General features: G+C 51.5%; 1 protein-coding gene across 2 annotated transcripts in view; it reads right to left on the bottom strand.

The window, feature by feature from the left end:
• Positions 1-2,059: 2,059 nt before the first annotated feature.
• Positions 2,060-15,750, bottom strand: part of CDK5RAP1 (CDK5RAP1 mitochondrial tRNA methylthiotransferase) — a 32,625-nt gene continuing 18,934 nt past the window's right edge. For both annotated transcript variants that reach the window (XM_087959123.1, XM_087959122.1), the window contains exons 10-14: positions 14,421-14,476; positions 13,978-14,108; positions 10,858-11,007; positions 5,834-5,974; positions 2,060-2,806 (exon numbers count right to left, since the gene is read on the bottom strand). In XM_087959123.1, coding sequence (XP_087815249.1) covers positions 2,660-2,806; positions 5,834-5,974; positions 10,858-11,007; positions 13,978-14,108; positions 14,421-14,476 — 625 coding nt within the window. In that variant the 3' untranslated portion in view covers positions 2,060-2,659. The remainder of the gene's footprint in view (positions 2,807-5,833; positions 5,975-10,857; positions 11,008-13,977; positions 14,109-14,420; positions 14,477-15,750) is intronic.

Below are 15,750 nucleotides of genomic sequence, written 5' to 3'. Positions count from 1 at the left end.
TCTTTGTGGCGGCCATTACGGACCGCCGCTGCACCGTCCTGGGAAAAGGGGTTCTGCCGGCCAGGGAGGGGGTCTGCAACACCCCAGTCCCTTCTCCGGATCCCCCCACCTTCAGCTGCCCCTGCAGGGCAGCCTAGCTCGCGTCCGTGTGGGTCGGAGCCCCAAAACGGCTAGCGGCAGGGATCGCGCAGCTTCGCAAATCCCCTGCCGCGGCTTCGACAAACCGGAAGTTCCCCCTCTTTTATTACATTAATGTGAATTTATTTCATTCACAAGTCAGCCAATGGCTTGGCAAACAGCCTTGCGAAGGAAGATTAATGAGCTCAGACCTTTCTCAATCCTAGAACGCTGCTGGTAAATAGTTCCACACTCAGTGCTGGCAGGGAAGGGCCGGGTTACACACTGGGGTGGGAGTCAACCGGTTCTGTGGGCGTGGCTTAGGTGGTGGGCATGGCTTGGTGGTCATGTGACTGGCTGGGCGTGGCCAACTCCATATCACTCACATCGAGGCACGCATCTCCTCGCCTGGCCTCTCGTGACTGTGGGGATGCTGCAACAATCGTAAGTGTGAAAAACGGTCATAAGTCACTTTTTTCAGTGCCATTGTAACTTTGAATGGTCCCTCCACACAAGCAAAGTACCAGCAAAGGAGGGGAAAAAAAACTCCAGAGAAGTTCCTGAGACAGGAAGTCTAGTCCTGCCAAGAATGTAATAAGGGTTAACGGAGAGGCAGTTTCTGTAAGCAATACCAGAATGTTTCCTTCCTGCCTTCCTTACAGGATTAGCCCAGTAATTTCTGTTAGGGATAACATTGTTTACCCTAACTGGTTTGGGTAAAAATAATAAATATGGTATCATGGTTTGTTAGTTAAAGTGTGTGTAACTTTAACAGCAAGAATGTAATTAAGCACTATATAAGAAGCGAGGCAATTGCAGCTCTCTCTCTCTCTCTGGCTTACTGATCCCTAATTACTGGATGGATTGATGACTGCGTTCTTGGTGGAACGGGGAGAGAAAAAGGAGTGTTGATTCTTCTCAACGGAGAGAAGATAAAGATTGGACTGATTTATTGTAAGTGTACTGGACATTGGCTATTCAACACGGACTTTGCAAATAGAGTATCCCCGACAAGACTTGACTGAAATTGATATATGACTAATGGACCGTTTATTTTGACTATGCTATAATTCTTAAATGGAATAAACTATATTTTTGATAGCACAAGCGTATCTGTATTTTTACTGCGTGTTAACTAGAAAACTTATCTCACACATTTACCTGTCTTCCTATCTGACTTCGCTGCGTTCTGTTTAACACCCGTTGGGAATCCAGGCTTAACAATTTCTTCTAACAACCGGTTCTCCGAACTGCTTAGAATGTTAACAACCAGTTCTAGCGAATAGGTGCAAACTGGTAAAATCCCAACCCTGGTTACACAGGCAAATCTTCATGAGGCTGGAACAAACAACCGAACGAGCGAGTTGTTTCCTGCAAAATCCCCCTCCCCCTTTTGCTCCTCTTTTAATCCTGATGGAAGGGGCCATTCATTATCCACCTGTGGTCTTACTCCCACATCGACCCTGAGTCCTTAATTGTGCCTTCCTTTGGGCAGCTCGACGCATGCGCAAGCTGGAAACCTGTTCCAGAAGCTCCCCAGCCTCACTGCAGTCCGAGCCCAAAGGCAGCTGATGACTCTCAGATGGCCCTGGCCCCATCTCTGCCTCGGACGCAGGACCCTCGTCCGAGCCTTCCTCAGCCTCCAGGACTGGCCCGGGTTCCTCCCCAACCTCCACACTACTGTCCTACTCAGCTGCCCACTCCGTCAGCCGCCAGTAGGCCACAACACTATGATCAAAATACAGGTGGTTGGAAACCAACATGTACTTTACAATGACGTTCTGAAGTCGTGTGACCATAACGATTGACGAGTTGTGTAACCCTTCTGGGCTCCCTTATGGTCGTAAATCAAGGACTCCCCTGGGTTGATTCTTCCAGCACAGGATGGACAGATGTTGCGTTAAATGGCAGCAAAATCAAATAAGGAAGTCCTGGAAAGCTATTTTTGCAAACGTTAATTTATTTAGTCCACTGCTTTCCATCCCAACCTCTGTGCAGCTTCCACCAACCACAAACTCCCATCATCCCTAAGGAGCCAAAAGACAGGCTACTGGAGGGCGCCTGCTTGGAGAAGGAGAGCCCCCTGCCCCCAAATTCTTTACCTAATACACCACCTGAACCCTCCCAAAATGTTGCAAGAGGACAGTGGGCTGCTGGCCGGCTTTGTGAAGTCCACTAGCTCTCATCCCGGAGAGTCTGTTAGCTCTGAAGCCAACGGACGTATGTCTGAGACGAAGGGGGAAGCGTCCAGGAGCATGGAAGTGTCCACATGTAAACCACCCCTGGAAGAAAAGTGGACAACGGGCAGGAACACCCTGCACTTCTGAATGCGTCCATTGATGGACGAAGCAGGGATTCCTTGTTTCCGAGGCGGTTTGTCCAGCCACGTAGCTTGGTCTCCACGCCTCCCTTCCCGCCTCTGCTTCACATAACGACGCCCGATGGCTTGGTTGGGTGAACAGCCTCTCGCCAAGGGATGCCCAGCCAGGTTGCAGCAGCCGGCGTCCAAGGTGCTCGCTGGTCATCAGTCCTTGGCTGCTCCTCATTGTCTTGAGAGTGCAGAAAATCCGCCCCCGTCACCAGTGGCTGCTTTGCGGGCGGCCTCTGCCGAGGCTGGAGATGAGCTGCCCCTCAGCGTGGTCCGGCAGATCGGGGTGCCCTTCAGGGTCAGAGAGGAGGACGAGGAGATCTGGGGCGGGAGGAAAGAAGGTAGAAGCGGTCAATCCCCAGGTGACGGGGAGTTCTAGTCCCACCTTAGGCATGAAAGCCTGTTGAGTAACTTTGGGCCAATCCCCAGGTGACAGGGAGTTCTAGTCCCGCCTCAGCCATGAAAGCCAGCTGGGTGAGCCAATCCCTGGGAGATGGGGAGTTCTAGTCCCACCTCAGCCATGAAAGCCTGTTGGGTGAGCCAATCCCCGGGAGATGGGGAGTTCTAGTCCCGCCTTAGGCATGAAAGCCTGTTGGGTGAGCCAATCCCTGGGAGATGGGGAGTTCTAGTCCCACCTCAGCCATGAAAGCCAGCTGGGTGAGCCAATCCCGGGAGACGGGGAGTACTAGTCCCGCCTTAGGCATGAAAGCCTGTTGGGTGAGCCAATCCCTGGGAGATGGGGAGTTCTAGTCCCGCCTCAGCCATGAAAGCCAGCTGGGTGAGCCAATCCCGGGAGATGGGGAGTACTAGTCCCGCCTTAGGCATGAAAGCCTGTTGGGTGAGCCAATCCCTGGGAGATGGGGAGTTCTAGTCCCGCCTCAGCCATGAAAGCCAGCTGGGTGAGCCAATCCCCGGGAGACGGGGAGTACTAGTCCCGCCTTAGGCATGAAAGCCTGTTGGGTGAGCCAATCCCTGGGAGACGGGGAGTTCTAGTCCCACCTTAGGCATGAAAGCCTGTTGGGTGAGCCAATCCCTGGGAGACGGGGAATTCTAGTCCCGCCTTAGGCATGAAAGCCTGTTGGGTGAGCCAATCCCAGGAGACGGGAGTTCTAGTCCCACCTCAGGCATGAAAGCCTGTTGGGTGAGCCAATCCCCTGAGAGGGGGAATTCTAGTCCCACCTTAGAGCATGAAAGCCTGTTGGGTGAGCCAATCCCCAGGAGACGGGGAGTTCTAGTCCCACCTTAGGCATGAAAGCCTGTTGGGTGAGCCAATCCCTGGGAGATGGTGAATTCTAGTCCTCCTGCCAGCTGGGTGACTCTCAGCCAGTCTCTCTCTCTCAGCCCAACCCACCTCACAGGGGTGTTGTGGGGAAAACAGGAGAAGGAGAATTAAGTGTGTTTGCCTCCCTGAATTACTCGTTTAGGCAGATTAAAAAATAAATAAATGAATGCAACTGTTTGGTCTCCCCTTCCCTGTGCAGCAACAGCCACCCCGAGCAAACCCTGATCTGTCCTGCAGAAAGCTGGGTCCATGGAGACTGTAATTCCCAGTGAAGTAGGAACACCCCCTCCTGGCAGCCGCAGAGGCCAGTCACCTCCCCGTTGCCCTTGGAGGTTTGCAACGCCCAATTTCAGAGCCAGCCCTCCTTCCTTGCTTCAGGCCTCACGAGCCGTGAACCGAAGGCACCAAGACATCCATTTCTGGCCTGCAGCCCTTGCTCCGCTAGCCCTTCCCTTCCCATTCCGTGGCCGCCGGTGGACAACACAGGTAGTCCTTGACTTACGACCACAACGGAGCCCAACAGGTCTGGGGCCGAGCGAGGCACTTCGGAAGTGAATCTCACCCCAACATTTTTACGACCTTTCTCGCCGCAGTTGTTCAGTGAATCGCTGCGGCTGGTAAGTCAGGAACCCGGTCATTAAGTGGATCACACGGTCGTTAAGAGAACCTGGCTTCCCCCTTCCCCCGCCCCCGTGGACTCGGCTGGTCAGAAGGTCGCAAAAGGGGATCACCTGACACGGCGAACCGTCATAAATGTGAGTCAGTGGCCAAGCGTCCGCATCTAAATCCCTTTGTCATGGGTCCAACAAATCCACCCCCTTTCGAATCGTCTCTAGCCGGATCTGTTCTGACCCAAACCTACTTCCAAGAGAGCAAACACAAGACCAAGGTACCAGCACCACCTTTTACTGTTTCACTTACGAATCCTGTTTCTTCATAGATCAAAGGCTGCTTCCAACTCACGAGCTCCGATAAGGAAGAGCCTTGCCAAGTTTTTGCAAGGCTGCCAAGAACACCAGATAAAGTTCCTAAACAATAAATCAAAGAGTCTCCAAACACCAACTCAGATATTCCGAACGTCCACAAGGCTTGAGTGCAAAAACGTCTTTGCTTCCTGCAAAGAACTCCGGTTTCTCAGGTGCCTTTTATCCCTTAAGGGAGGGGCCATTACTTTGAAGCCTTACTCCCAAGTCGCCCGTGCTGCTGCAGCTGCTCTTTCCTTCGAGCAGCCCTGCACACACACGCACTGAGCACAGGCTCCTCGGGGCCTCTTCCTCACTGCTGCCAGCCTCCACCATCTCCGAAGGCAGCACTGCACTCCCTGATGGTCCTGGCCCCCTTCCTGCCTCACATGCAGGCCCCTCACCCAAGTTCTCGCTCTCCGAGACCTCAGCCATCCTCACCTGCTGCCGGCGAACCACAACACAGAGTAAAAAAAAAACTAGGAATGGCCATGTCGGCATTACCTGGGTGCAGCCGACGCTGAGACACACAATTCATTTCCCCCTTGACCCTGGCCTTTCCCCCCACCCCCTGGATGTATCTTCTCCAATGGGACACGTCCATAGCCAAGAGTCATCCATCATGCTCTCCAGTAATAATCGTGCGTGCCAACAGCTTCGGCTGCCAAGGCGATTTTCTGAGGCATTTAAGGAATGCACTGCTTTTCCCCCCCCCACTGCCTTTCTGCTGGCAGCTAAAAAAGACCAAAGGATTATTATTATTTTTTTTAGTTGACACCTGTGAACTTGGGGATACTGCAACAGTGTGAAAAATGGTCCACAGTTTTTTGGGAGTGGCGTTGCAACTTTGGAACAGTCACTAAACAAACGGTTGTAAGTCGAGGAATATCTGTAAGGTGAGTTTTTTTGGGGGGGATGTGTATGTGAAATAAGAGGACGTTTTCATGATCGGGGATCGTGCTGCACCCTGGACATTTTGGGGGAATTGCACCCTTCCTCTGTCCATTAAGGACAATCCAGAAGGCAGAGAAAGCGCCATTCCTGGGATCCGGGAGGCTTTACTCGTGATGGCAGTGCCGGAGTAGTGGCCAACGCGCCACTCACCTCCACCAGAACGTAATCTCCTGGTTGCGCTCGGACAGCCGACGGCCCCTCAGTCCCATCGCCCAGCTCCACGTCTGGGAAGATGACTTTGACTCCGCCGTCGTTCCGGCCCCACAGATCCAGAGGGGAGCGCCTGCTGGGCTGGGGAGGCAAAGAGACAGTGGAGGGGAGAGAAAAAGACGTCAGAGACTGGGCAGCCACGACCGGCCAGCTGCTCCAGAGGGCTTGTCGCGTCCCGCTGCTCCGGGGGGAGGCAGCTACTTGGGATGGAGGGGAACATGACTCACAAATTGGGACCGTTGTGCATGCTCCGTTTTCTTTTCTGAAGGATAAACCCAAGACTCGGCAATGCCCCTCCCCCCACCCGACCCACTCACCCACCCACCCAAAATCCAATTGAGCAACTGGAACCCTTCTGAGTCCTACCTGGAGAACTGTCTGCCTGTCTTGTCTATCTAAAAAACAATGGACACGTCTCTCTCTGTCTTTTCTTCTATCTATATCTAATATATTATCTGTCTATCTCTCTCTATCTATCTACCTACCTACCTATCATCTCTCTGTCTGTCTGTCTGTATATCTATCATGTCTATCTATTATCATGTCTGTCTGTCTGTCTGTCTATCTACCTAGCTACCTACCTACCTACCTATTATCATGTTTGTCTGTCTATCTATCATCTATCTATCATCATGTCTGTCTGTCTATCTATCTATCTATCTATCTATCTATCTATCTATCTATCTATCTATCATCTGTCTGTCTATTTATCTATCATCTATCTATCATGTCTATTTATCATGTCTGTGTCTGTCTATCTATCTGTCTATCTGTCTATCTATCTATCTATCTATCTATCTATCTATCTATCTATCTATCTATCTATCTATCTATCATCTATCTATCTATCTACCTACCTACCTACCTATCTAGTCTATCTATCATGTCTGTGTCTGTCTGTCTGTCTGTCTCTCTCTCTCTCTCTCTCATGTCTGTCTATCATGTCTGTCTATCTATCATTTCTGTCTGTCTGTCTGTCGTCTATCTATCTATCTATCTATCTATCTATCTATCTATCTCAAGAAAACACTGGAGAATCATTGTCTGGATGGTATAAAGTTTCCTGCCTTGGGCTGCAGGTTGGACTAAAGAAGTCCACGTTCCCTTCCAACCTTATCTTTATTCTTATCATCCCTATTCCTATTCTGCTTAATTATATTCTATTGCTATCCATATCTATCTTTCTTTCTCTTTCTTCTCCTTCCTTTCCTTCCTATCCCTCATCTCAATCACTTCGCTTCTTCTCCTTCCTTCAATCCATCTACCCATCATTTCTATCACCTCTCTCCCTCTTTTCCTTCCTTCCACCATCCATCTTCCTTCCTTCCCTCCCTCCCATCTCTCCTCCCTCCTCCCTTCCTTCCTTCCACCATCCATGTTCCCTTCCTTCTTCCCTTCTCTCCCATCTCTTCCTTCCTTCCTTCCCTCCCATCTCTCCTCCATCCCTCCCTTTCTTCCACTCTCTATATTCCCTCCTTCCCTCCCTCCCTCCCACCATCCATCTTCCTTTCCTTCTTGCCTTCTCTCCCATCTCTTCCTTCCCTCCTTCCTTCGTTCCTTCCTTCCTCCATCCATCTTCCTTCCTTCCCTCCCATCTCTCCATCCCTCCCTCCCTCCCCTTTCTTCCACTCTCTATATTCCCTCCTTCCTTTCTTCCTTCCCTCCCACCATCCATGTTCCCTTCCTTCTTCCCTTCTCTCCCATCTCTTCCTTCCTTCCTTCCTCCATCCATCTTCCTTCCTTCCCTCCCATCTCTCTCCATCCCTCCCCTTTCTTCCACTCTCTATATTCCCTCCTTCCTTTCTTCCTTCCTTCCCTCCCTCCCTCCCACCATCCATGTTCCCTTCCTTCTTCCCTTCTCTCCCATCTCTCCATCCCTCCCTCCCTCCCCTTTCTTCACTCTCTATATTCCCTCCTTCCTTCCTTCCTTCCCTCCCATCTCTCCTCCCTCCCTCTCTTCCACCATCCATGTTCCCTTCCTTCTTCCCTTCTCTCCCATCTCTTCCTTCCTCCCTTCCCTCCTTCCCTCCCATCTCTCCTCCATCCCTCCCTTTCTTCCACTCTCTATATTCCCTTCCTTCCTTCCTTCCCTCCCTCCCTCCCACCATCCATCTTCCTTTCCTTCTTGCCTTCTCTCCCATCTCTTCCTTCCCTCCTTCCTTCGTTCCTTCCTTCCTCCATCCATCTTCCTTCCTTCCCTCCCATCTCTCCATCCCTCCCTCCCTCCCCTTTCTTCCACTCTCTATATTCCCTCCTTCCTTTCTTCCTTCCTCTCCCACCATCCATGTTCCCTTCCTTCTTCCCTTCTCTCCCATCTCTTCCTTCCCTCCTTCCTTCCTTCCTCCATCCATCTTCCTTCCTTCCCTCCCATCTCTCCATCCCTCCCCTTTCTTCCTCTCTATATTCCCTCCTTCCTTTCTTCCTTCCTTCCTTCCTCCCTCCCTCCCACCATCCATGTTCCCTTCCTTCTTCCCTTCTCTCCCATCTCTCCATCCCTCCCTCCCTCCCCTTTCTTCCACTCTCTATATTCCCTCCTTCCTTCCTTCCTTCCCTCCCATCTCTCCTCCCTCCCTCTCTTCCACCATCCATGTTCCCTTCCTTCTTCCCTTCTCTCCCATCTCTTCCTTCCTCCCTTCCCTCCTTCCCTCCCATCTCTCCTCCATCCCTCCCTTTCTTCCACTCTCTATATTCCCTTCCTTCCTTCCTTCCCTCCCTCCTCCCACCATCCATCTTCCTTTCCTTCTTGCCTTCTCTCCCATCTCTTCCTTCCCTCCTTCCTTCCTTCCTTCCTTCCTCCATCCATCTTCCTTCCTTCCCTCCCATCTCTCCATCCCTCCCTCCCTCCCCTTTCTTCCACTCTCTATATTCCCTCCTTCCTTTCTTCCTTCCCTCCCTCCCTCCATCCATGTTCCCTTCCTTCTTCCCTTCTCTCCCATCTCTTCCTTCCCTCCTTCCTTCCTTCCTTCCTTCCTTCCTTCCTCCATCCATCTTCCTTCCTTCCCTCCCATCTCTCCATCCCTCCCTCCCTCCCCTTTCTTCCACTCTCTATATTCCCTCCTTCCTTTCTTCCTTCCCTCCCTCCCTCCCACCATCCATGTTCCCTTCCTTCTTCCCTTCTCTCCCATCTCTTCCTTCCTTCCTTCCCTCCCATCTCTCCTCCATCCCTCCCTTTCTTCCACTCTCTATATTCCCTCCTTCCTTTCTTCCTTCCCTCCCTCCCTCCCACCATCCATGTTCCTTCCTTCTTCCCTTCTCTCCCATCTCTTCCTTCCCTCCTTCCCTCCCATCTCTCCTCCATCCCTCCCTCCCTTTCTTCCACTCTCTATATTCCCTTCCTTCCTTCCTTCCTTCCTTCCTTCCTTCCTTCCTTCCTTCCTTCCTTCCTTTCCTTCCTTCCTTCCCTCCCATCTCTCCTCCCTCCTTCCTTCCACCATCCATCTTCCCTTCCTTCTTGCCTTCTCTCCCATCTCTTCCTTCCCTCCTTCCTTCCTTCCTCCATCCATCTTCCTTCCTTCCCTCCCATCTCTCCTCCCTCCCTCCCTCCCTCCCTCCCACCATCCATGTTCCCTTCCTTCTTCCCTTCTCTCCCATCTCTTTCTTCCTTCCTTCCACCATCCATCTTCCTTCCTTCCTTCCCTCCCATCTCTCCTCCCTCCCTCCCTTCCACCATCCATCTTCCTTTCCTTCTTCCCTTCTCTCCCATCTCTTCCTTCCCTCCTTCCTTCCTCCATCTTCCTTCCTTCCCTCCATCTCTCCTCCATCCCTCCCTCCCTCCCTCCCTCCCTTTCTTCCACTCTCTATATTCCCTCCTTCCTTCCTTCCCTCCCATCTCTCCTCCCTCCTCCCTTCCACCATCCATCTTCCTTTCCTTCTTCCCTTCTCTCCCATCTCTTCCTTCCCTCCTTCCTCCATCCATCTTCCTTCCTTCCCTCCCATCTCTCCTCCATCCCTCCCTTTCTTCCACTCTCTATATTCCCTCCTTCCTTTCTTCCTTCCCTCCCTCCCTCCCACCATCCGTTCCCTTCCTTCTTCCCTTCTCTCCCATCTCTTCCTTCCCTCCTTCCCTCCCATCTCTCCTCCATCCCTCCCTCCCCTTTCTTCCACTCTCTATATTCCCTTCCTTCCTTCCTTCCTTCCTTCCTTCCCTCCCCATCTCTCCTCCCTCCTTCCCTTCCACCATCCATCTTCCCTTCCTTCTTGCCTTCTCTCCCATCTCTTCCTTCCCTCCTTCCTTCCTTCCTCCATCCATCTTCCTTCCTTCCCTCCCATCTCTCCTCCCTCCCTCCCTCCCTCCCACCATCCATGTTCCCTTCCTTCTTCCCTTCTCTCCCATCTCTTTCTTCCTTCCTTCCACCATCCATCTTCCTTCCTTCCTTCCTCCCATCTCTCCTCCCTCCCTCCCTTCCACCATCCATCTTCCTTTCCTTCTTCCCTTCTCTCCCATCTCTTCCTTCCCCTCCTTCCTTCCTCCATCTTCCTTCCTTCCCTCCCATCTCTCCTCCATCCCTCCCTCCCTCCCTCCCTTTCTTCCACTCTCTATATTCCCTCCTTCCTTCCTTCCTCCCATCTCTCCTCCCTCCCTCCCTTCCACCATCCATCTTCCTTTCCTTCTTCCCTTCTCTCCCATCTCTTCCTTCCCTCCTTCCTCCATCCATCTTCCTTCCTTCCCTCCCATCTCTCCTCCATCCTCCCTCCCTCCCTTTCTTCCACTCTCTCTATTCCCTCCTTCCTTCCTTCCGTCCCATCTCTCTCCTCCCTCCCTCCCTCCCCTTTCCACCCATCTCCTCCCTCTCTCTCAAATTCCCACGCCATTCACCTCCCTCTCCGCAGGGACTCTGGGCCGGCTCCAGGCAGAATCCCAAGCGTTCCCACCTCACCTCCTCCCCTGCCCCGAAACCCTGGGGAAAGTAGGAAGCCTTTCCCCCTTCACTCGCCCGAGCTGGCTAGCCCCGTGGCACCCTCACCCCTTCCACCAGCACCACTTGTCTCTGGCCCACGGCCGCTGCCTGGAGGCGGGAAGCCTCTTCCCGAAAGACGATGTTCAGTTCCTCCAGCCGGCGGTGCTTCACTTCGGGCGGGACGTCGTCCGGCAGGCGGTGAAACGCCCGGGTTTTCTGGGGAACAGAGCCACCGAGACATGGAGGTCAGGACTAGGGAAGGCAGGAAGCAGGACTGGGACACTGGACTCAATCCGGGGACTGACCGAGCAGCTGACCGAGCAAATAATGCAGGCATGATATTCCCCTCTGGAAAAAAAATCGGGGCCGGCCAAAAGAGACCCTCCCACCGCACGCCAAGAAATCGCTGCTCAGCTCCCTTTTCCTGCCGCTCAGCGGCCCTCTGCCGCACCGCCTGAGCTCTGCTCAGGTATCCGGCTGGGGCTGTCAGGAGTTGCTACCGGCGCGCGGCTCAAGGCTCCAGTCCCGCGTTGCCTCGGGAAGGGAAAGGCAAAACCAGGAGCCGCTGCTGCCGTTGCAAAGCGCCGCCGCGGCTCTTCCTTTTGCCTTCCCTTCCTGAGGCAACGCGGACTGAGTGGCGGAGCCGCGCCAGCGGTAGCAACTCCTGACTCGGGCCTCCGAGGGGAGGGGAAGGAGGAGAAGAAGGGGGGAAAGGGGGCGATTCCCAAAAAATCGGAATTCCGATTTTAATCGGAAGAATATCATGTCTGATAATGACCGGGCCAGGACAGATCCTGGCAGATGCCTCTGCACTGGTCAGCCCTGTAGAGTGGACCAGACTAAGAAAATTAACGCCCCGTGGGACTAGAACAGGGGTCGCCAACCCTTTGGACCTCAGGGACCACCAAACTCATAATTTTAAATTCCACAGACCAGAGACCCTGGGAAAATCCCCCAAAAAGTCTGCAGGAAAATTCCCCATCCTGTTTTCCTACCGATCGATCGATCTTTATTTGGGATGGCAGGATACCGTCTCCAGCTCCGTTCTCAGGGGGAGAGAGAGAGAGGGAGAGACTTTTGGCTTCATGCAAGGAAAGCAGCAGAAGCCACAGAAGTCTTTCTCTCTCTCCCCCAAACTCTGCTAGAAATGAGTCTTTGCTGGCGCAGCCTCTTGGAGCAGGAAGCCTTGCAGGGTCCCAAAGACTCATTTCTGGCGGAGTTTGGGGGTGAGAAAGAAAGACTTTGGCTGCTTTCCTTGCCTGCAGCCAAAAACAGAAGAGGAAGCGGAAAGAAGCAGCCCGGTGGCCAGGCCAGGTGCGTAGGGCGAGTGGGCAAAGTTTCCCCTCTCCACCCTTTCCCCCCTCCCCTCACTATCTCGTGTTGTTTACAATGCAAGCCTTGTGTTTGGGAGGAATGGACAAGAGAGCAACATGTGTTGTGTGGCTTACGGGGGGAGGAAAGGGCCCTGATTCCCTTCATTAGCCACACCTGGGAAGACAGTTTATAAGAAAGGCATGCTGAGTGCGGCAGCTGCTGGGAGCAAACGTGACTTTATCCTGTGTTGTCGTTGCTCTTCTGTGTTCCTGGTGTCTTCCCAACCGTGTTGAGTTATTGTCATGCCTTTACATCCGGAATTCTTGCTCCTGCCCTGCTGGACTAATTACCTCAGTTTGCCTTGATTGGACTTAAAGTTACAGTTTTCGTTGACCACATTTTGGACTTGATTCTCTGCAGCCAAAGGCTGTTCCTGGGAGAGTTTTTCTCTGGCCAGAAGTTAACCAGGACATTGGGGGCAAAGTTGGAGTGAATAAAGGGACTCCTACTTATTATCTGATTGTGTGGCCTTTGTGCCACGCCCCTTTGGGTCATCACAGTGCCATTGTAAGTTCGAACGGTCACTCAACGAACTGTTGTAAGTTGAGGACTACCTGTGCTTAATTGGAATAGTTTAGAAATGGAATCTTGTAAATCCAAATGAATGTCCACTCCCTGACTTCATCTTCATGTAAACTTGGGGAGGACTTGGCTTGAGATGTTTTCTCATGCTGGTTTCTTGGCCTCTTATCTAACCTAGATAGCAGCTCTTCCTCCTGCCCTCCAAGGCCACTCTCTTCACAGCTTTTCTGTGGTCTTAAGAGACTTTGGGCGCATCATCACCAGGAGACGGTGAGTTCTAGTTCTGTCCTAGCCATGAACACCGGCTAAGTGACTTTGGGCCAATCACCAGGAGGTGGTGAGTTCTAGTCCCGCCTTACGCATGAAAGGCAACTGGCTGACTTTGGGCTTGTCCCTCTCTCTGTCAGCCCAACCCACCTCACAGGGCTGTTGTTATGGGGGAAATTAGAAACAGAATCAACAGAGATGGAAGGGACCTTGGAAGTCTTCTAGTCCAGCCCCCTTGCTCAAGCAGGAAACCCTATACCATTTCAGACAGACGGCTGTCCAGTCTCTTCTTAAAAACTTCCAGGGTTGGAGAACCCAGAAAGTTTTTAAGAAGAGATTGGACGATCACCATTTCTCTGAAAAAGAAGAGGAAGGAGCGCAGGGTATATCCCCCAACTTGAGGTATTTGCAAAAATCATAAAAGCAGGAATTGTGGCCTCTTGGCCACCGGCCCGTCAAGCAGCTGAATCAGAGGAGGAGGCGGTGTTGGAATCAGGATCACCATCAGGGTAACCTGAGAGCTCCTGGGGGGAAAAGAGAGAGAGAGAGAGGGAGGGAGGGAGGGAGACCGTCAGCCCTCAGTTGGAGAGTCAACAGCCTCCAGGTCTGGAGGCGGCTGATGAGGAAGAGGAGGATCAGCTGGGCCCAGTGCCTGAGGATACGCAGAAGGCAGAGGAGAGGAGAGGAGAGCAGTGGAAATCTATGGGCCGGTCCTTGGCATGGAAGAGCCAAGGGGATAAAAAGAAAGGTGGGGTGAATAGATGTGACAGACAACTATTCAATCTCCCTGCTGGACAGACTTGGCCTGCAATGAGAGAGAGATTTTTTTGCCAGGGCTGCCGGCGCTCCTAAGCAAGGAATCCTTGAGTTCACTTCCGAGGGTTTGTCGTGTTTGGGAAGCTGGGTCAGGGTACAAGTAAATAAATAGCAATTCAGCCCGCCGCTGCAACATGGGCACAGCCGCCACAGGTGCAAATCAGCCCTGTTCAGATGTGCCAATGCAGTGGGTGCCCCAGGCCTCACCTGCCGCTGGCTGTACGCAAAGATGTAGGCGAAGTTGTAGCTGACCTCACGGAGGAGCGACAGCGTCTGCAAATGATCGGCCTCTGTCTCCCCACAGAATCCGGCGATGAAGTCACTGGTGAGGGTTGCATCTGCAAACAGAAGAGGTGGGTGGGATCTTCTTCCTAGTTCACTAACCGTCTCCAACCTGGAATATCCCCATCTTCGTGGCTCGTAATTATTTTTTTTTAAAAAGGGCCAGGGATAGAGGCCAACCCATGACATAAACGTGAGAGCAGAAGGGTGATATAGTAATCGGTGCAAATAAGGCAACGATGTCGTGGGGCTGCCAAAATATCTTTTTCACACACCCCTGTATCATCTGCATGCTATCCTTAAAAGTCCATAAATATGTGAGTCTGGAGAAGGGGGGTCATCAGAAAGCATAAATGAGACACACCTACCTGGTAAATAGTTGCGGAGGTGGTATACAAGCTCCAGGTACGATTCCCGCGTGTATCTGGAAGGATGAGAACATGGATGTCGGGCCCCAAACCAAGAATGACACATGAAGATCCTTTCGAGCCGAGTTCTATACCTGTAGACAGAATCTGGCCAGACTGAAGGCTCGAATTCTCCTCATCTAAAATAGACTCTGGGAACCATGGAGGAGAGGCTGTCTTCATCCACTTTCTCTCACACAGGCTACCTGTTATATCATGCTCCTCTGCATTGCACCCCTCCCTCTTATGATGGCACCTAATTATATTCTGCCACATCACGTGTAAACTCCCTCAGCTACCACATGTGGCCTTCAATTCCCAGAATTCCTCAGTCACCCTGTCTTGGGCGCCAACCAAGAATGACAGGTGGTGATTCTTCCAGGCTGAATATTGTTTCCCACCTATAGACAGAATCTTGCCAGACTTAAGGGCTCCACTATCTCAATCCACAATATACTCTGGGAGTTATTAGGGAGAGGCTGTCTTCACCCTCTTTCTCTCACACATAATATCAGGTTTGAATTATCTCCTGGGGAATCCACTGTCTCACCACCTTCCATCACATCCTGTGTGGACTTCAACTCCCAGGATCCACCAGGTGTGGGACCTCTAATTAAGAAGGACATATATACATAAAATATTAGAATGTGCGGAAATGGATAGGCTCACGTTAGAAATGAAAGAGAAAGCGAACTCCGGATATTATATAACGTGGGACAAATGGCATGAATGGTTAGAGAACAGATACGGAAAGTAGGAAAAATAGATTAATGCAATTAAAGTATGAGGTCTTAAGATAATATTATTCCAGACATATAAATAAGAAGGTATAGGAGATACATGTAATTATAGATATTTATAAATAAACCACACAAGATAGCTGTTAATGTATAAATAATAATCTATATAATAAGAACTATAAGATATAAATATATGTCGATGCCAAAACGCTGTTACAAACATGATTGACGTTTGTATTTGTGAAAATGTAATAAAAAATTTATTTTAAAAAAAAGAATGACATATGATTCTTCCAAGTTCTATATTGTTCCACACCTACAGACTAAATCATGCCAGATTGAAGACTTGACTCTGCAATCAGGAGGCTGCGAGTTCGATCATAGGTAGAGAGATATTTCTCTCTCTGGGCACACTGAGAATTATATCGGCTGAAAAAACAATTGTCAACAGGAAGGGCATCTGGCCAGTAAACATTCAGCTCCATTCAGATGCCCGGTCTCCACCACGCAAGGGATTATGGGGTGGTTAATAGAGGATGATGAACTACGGT

This window comes from Notechis scutatus, chromosome 3 (assembly GCF_049901735.1).
Source record: "Notechis scutatus isolate UNSWTSFEM ecotype Mainland chromosome 3, rNotScu1.2, whole genome shotgun sequence".
NCBI classification, from domain to species: Eukaryota; Metazoa; Chordata; class Lepidosauria; order Squamata; family Elapidae; genus Notechis; species Notechis scutatus.
The sequence above is the reverse complement of the archived record's forward strand: the minus strand, read 5'-3'. Positions and strand labels throughout refer to the sequence as shown.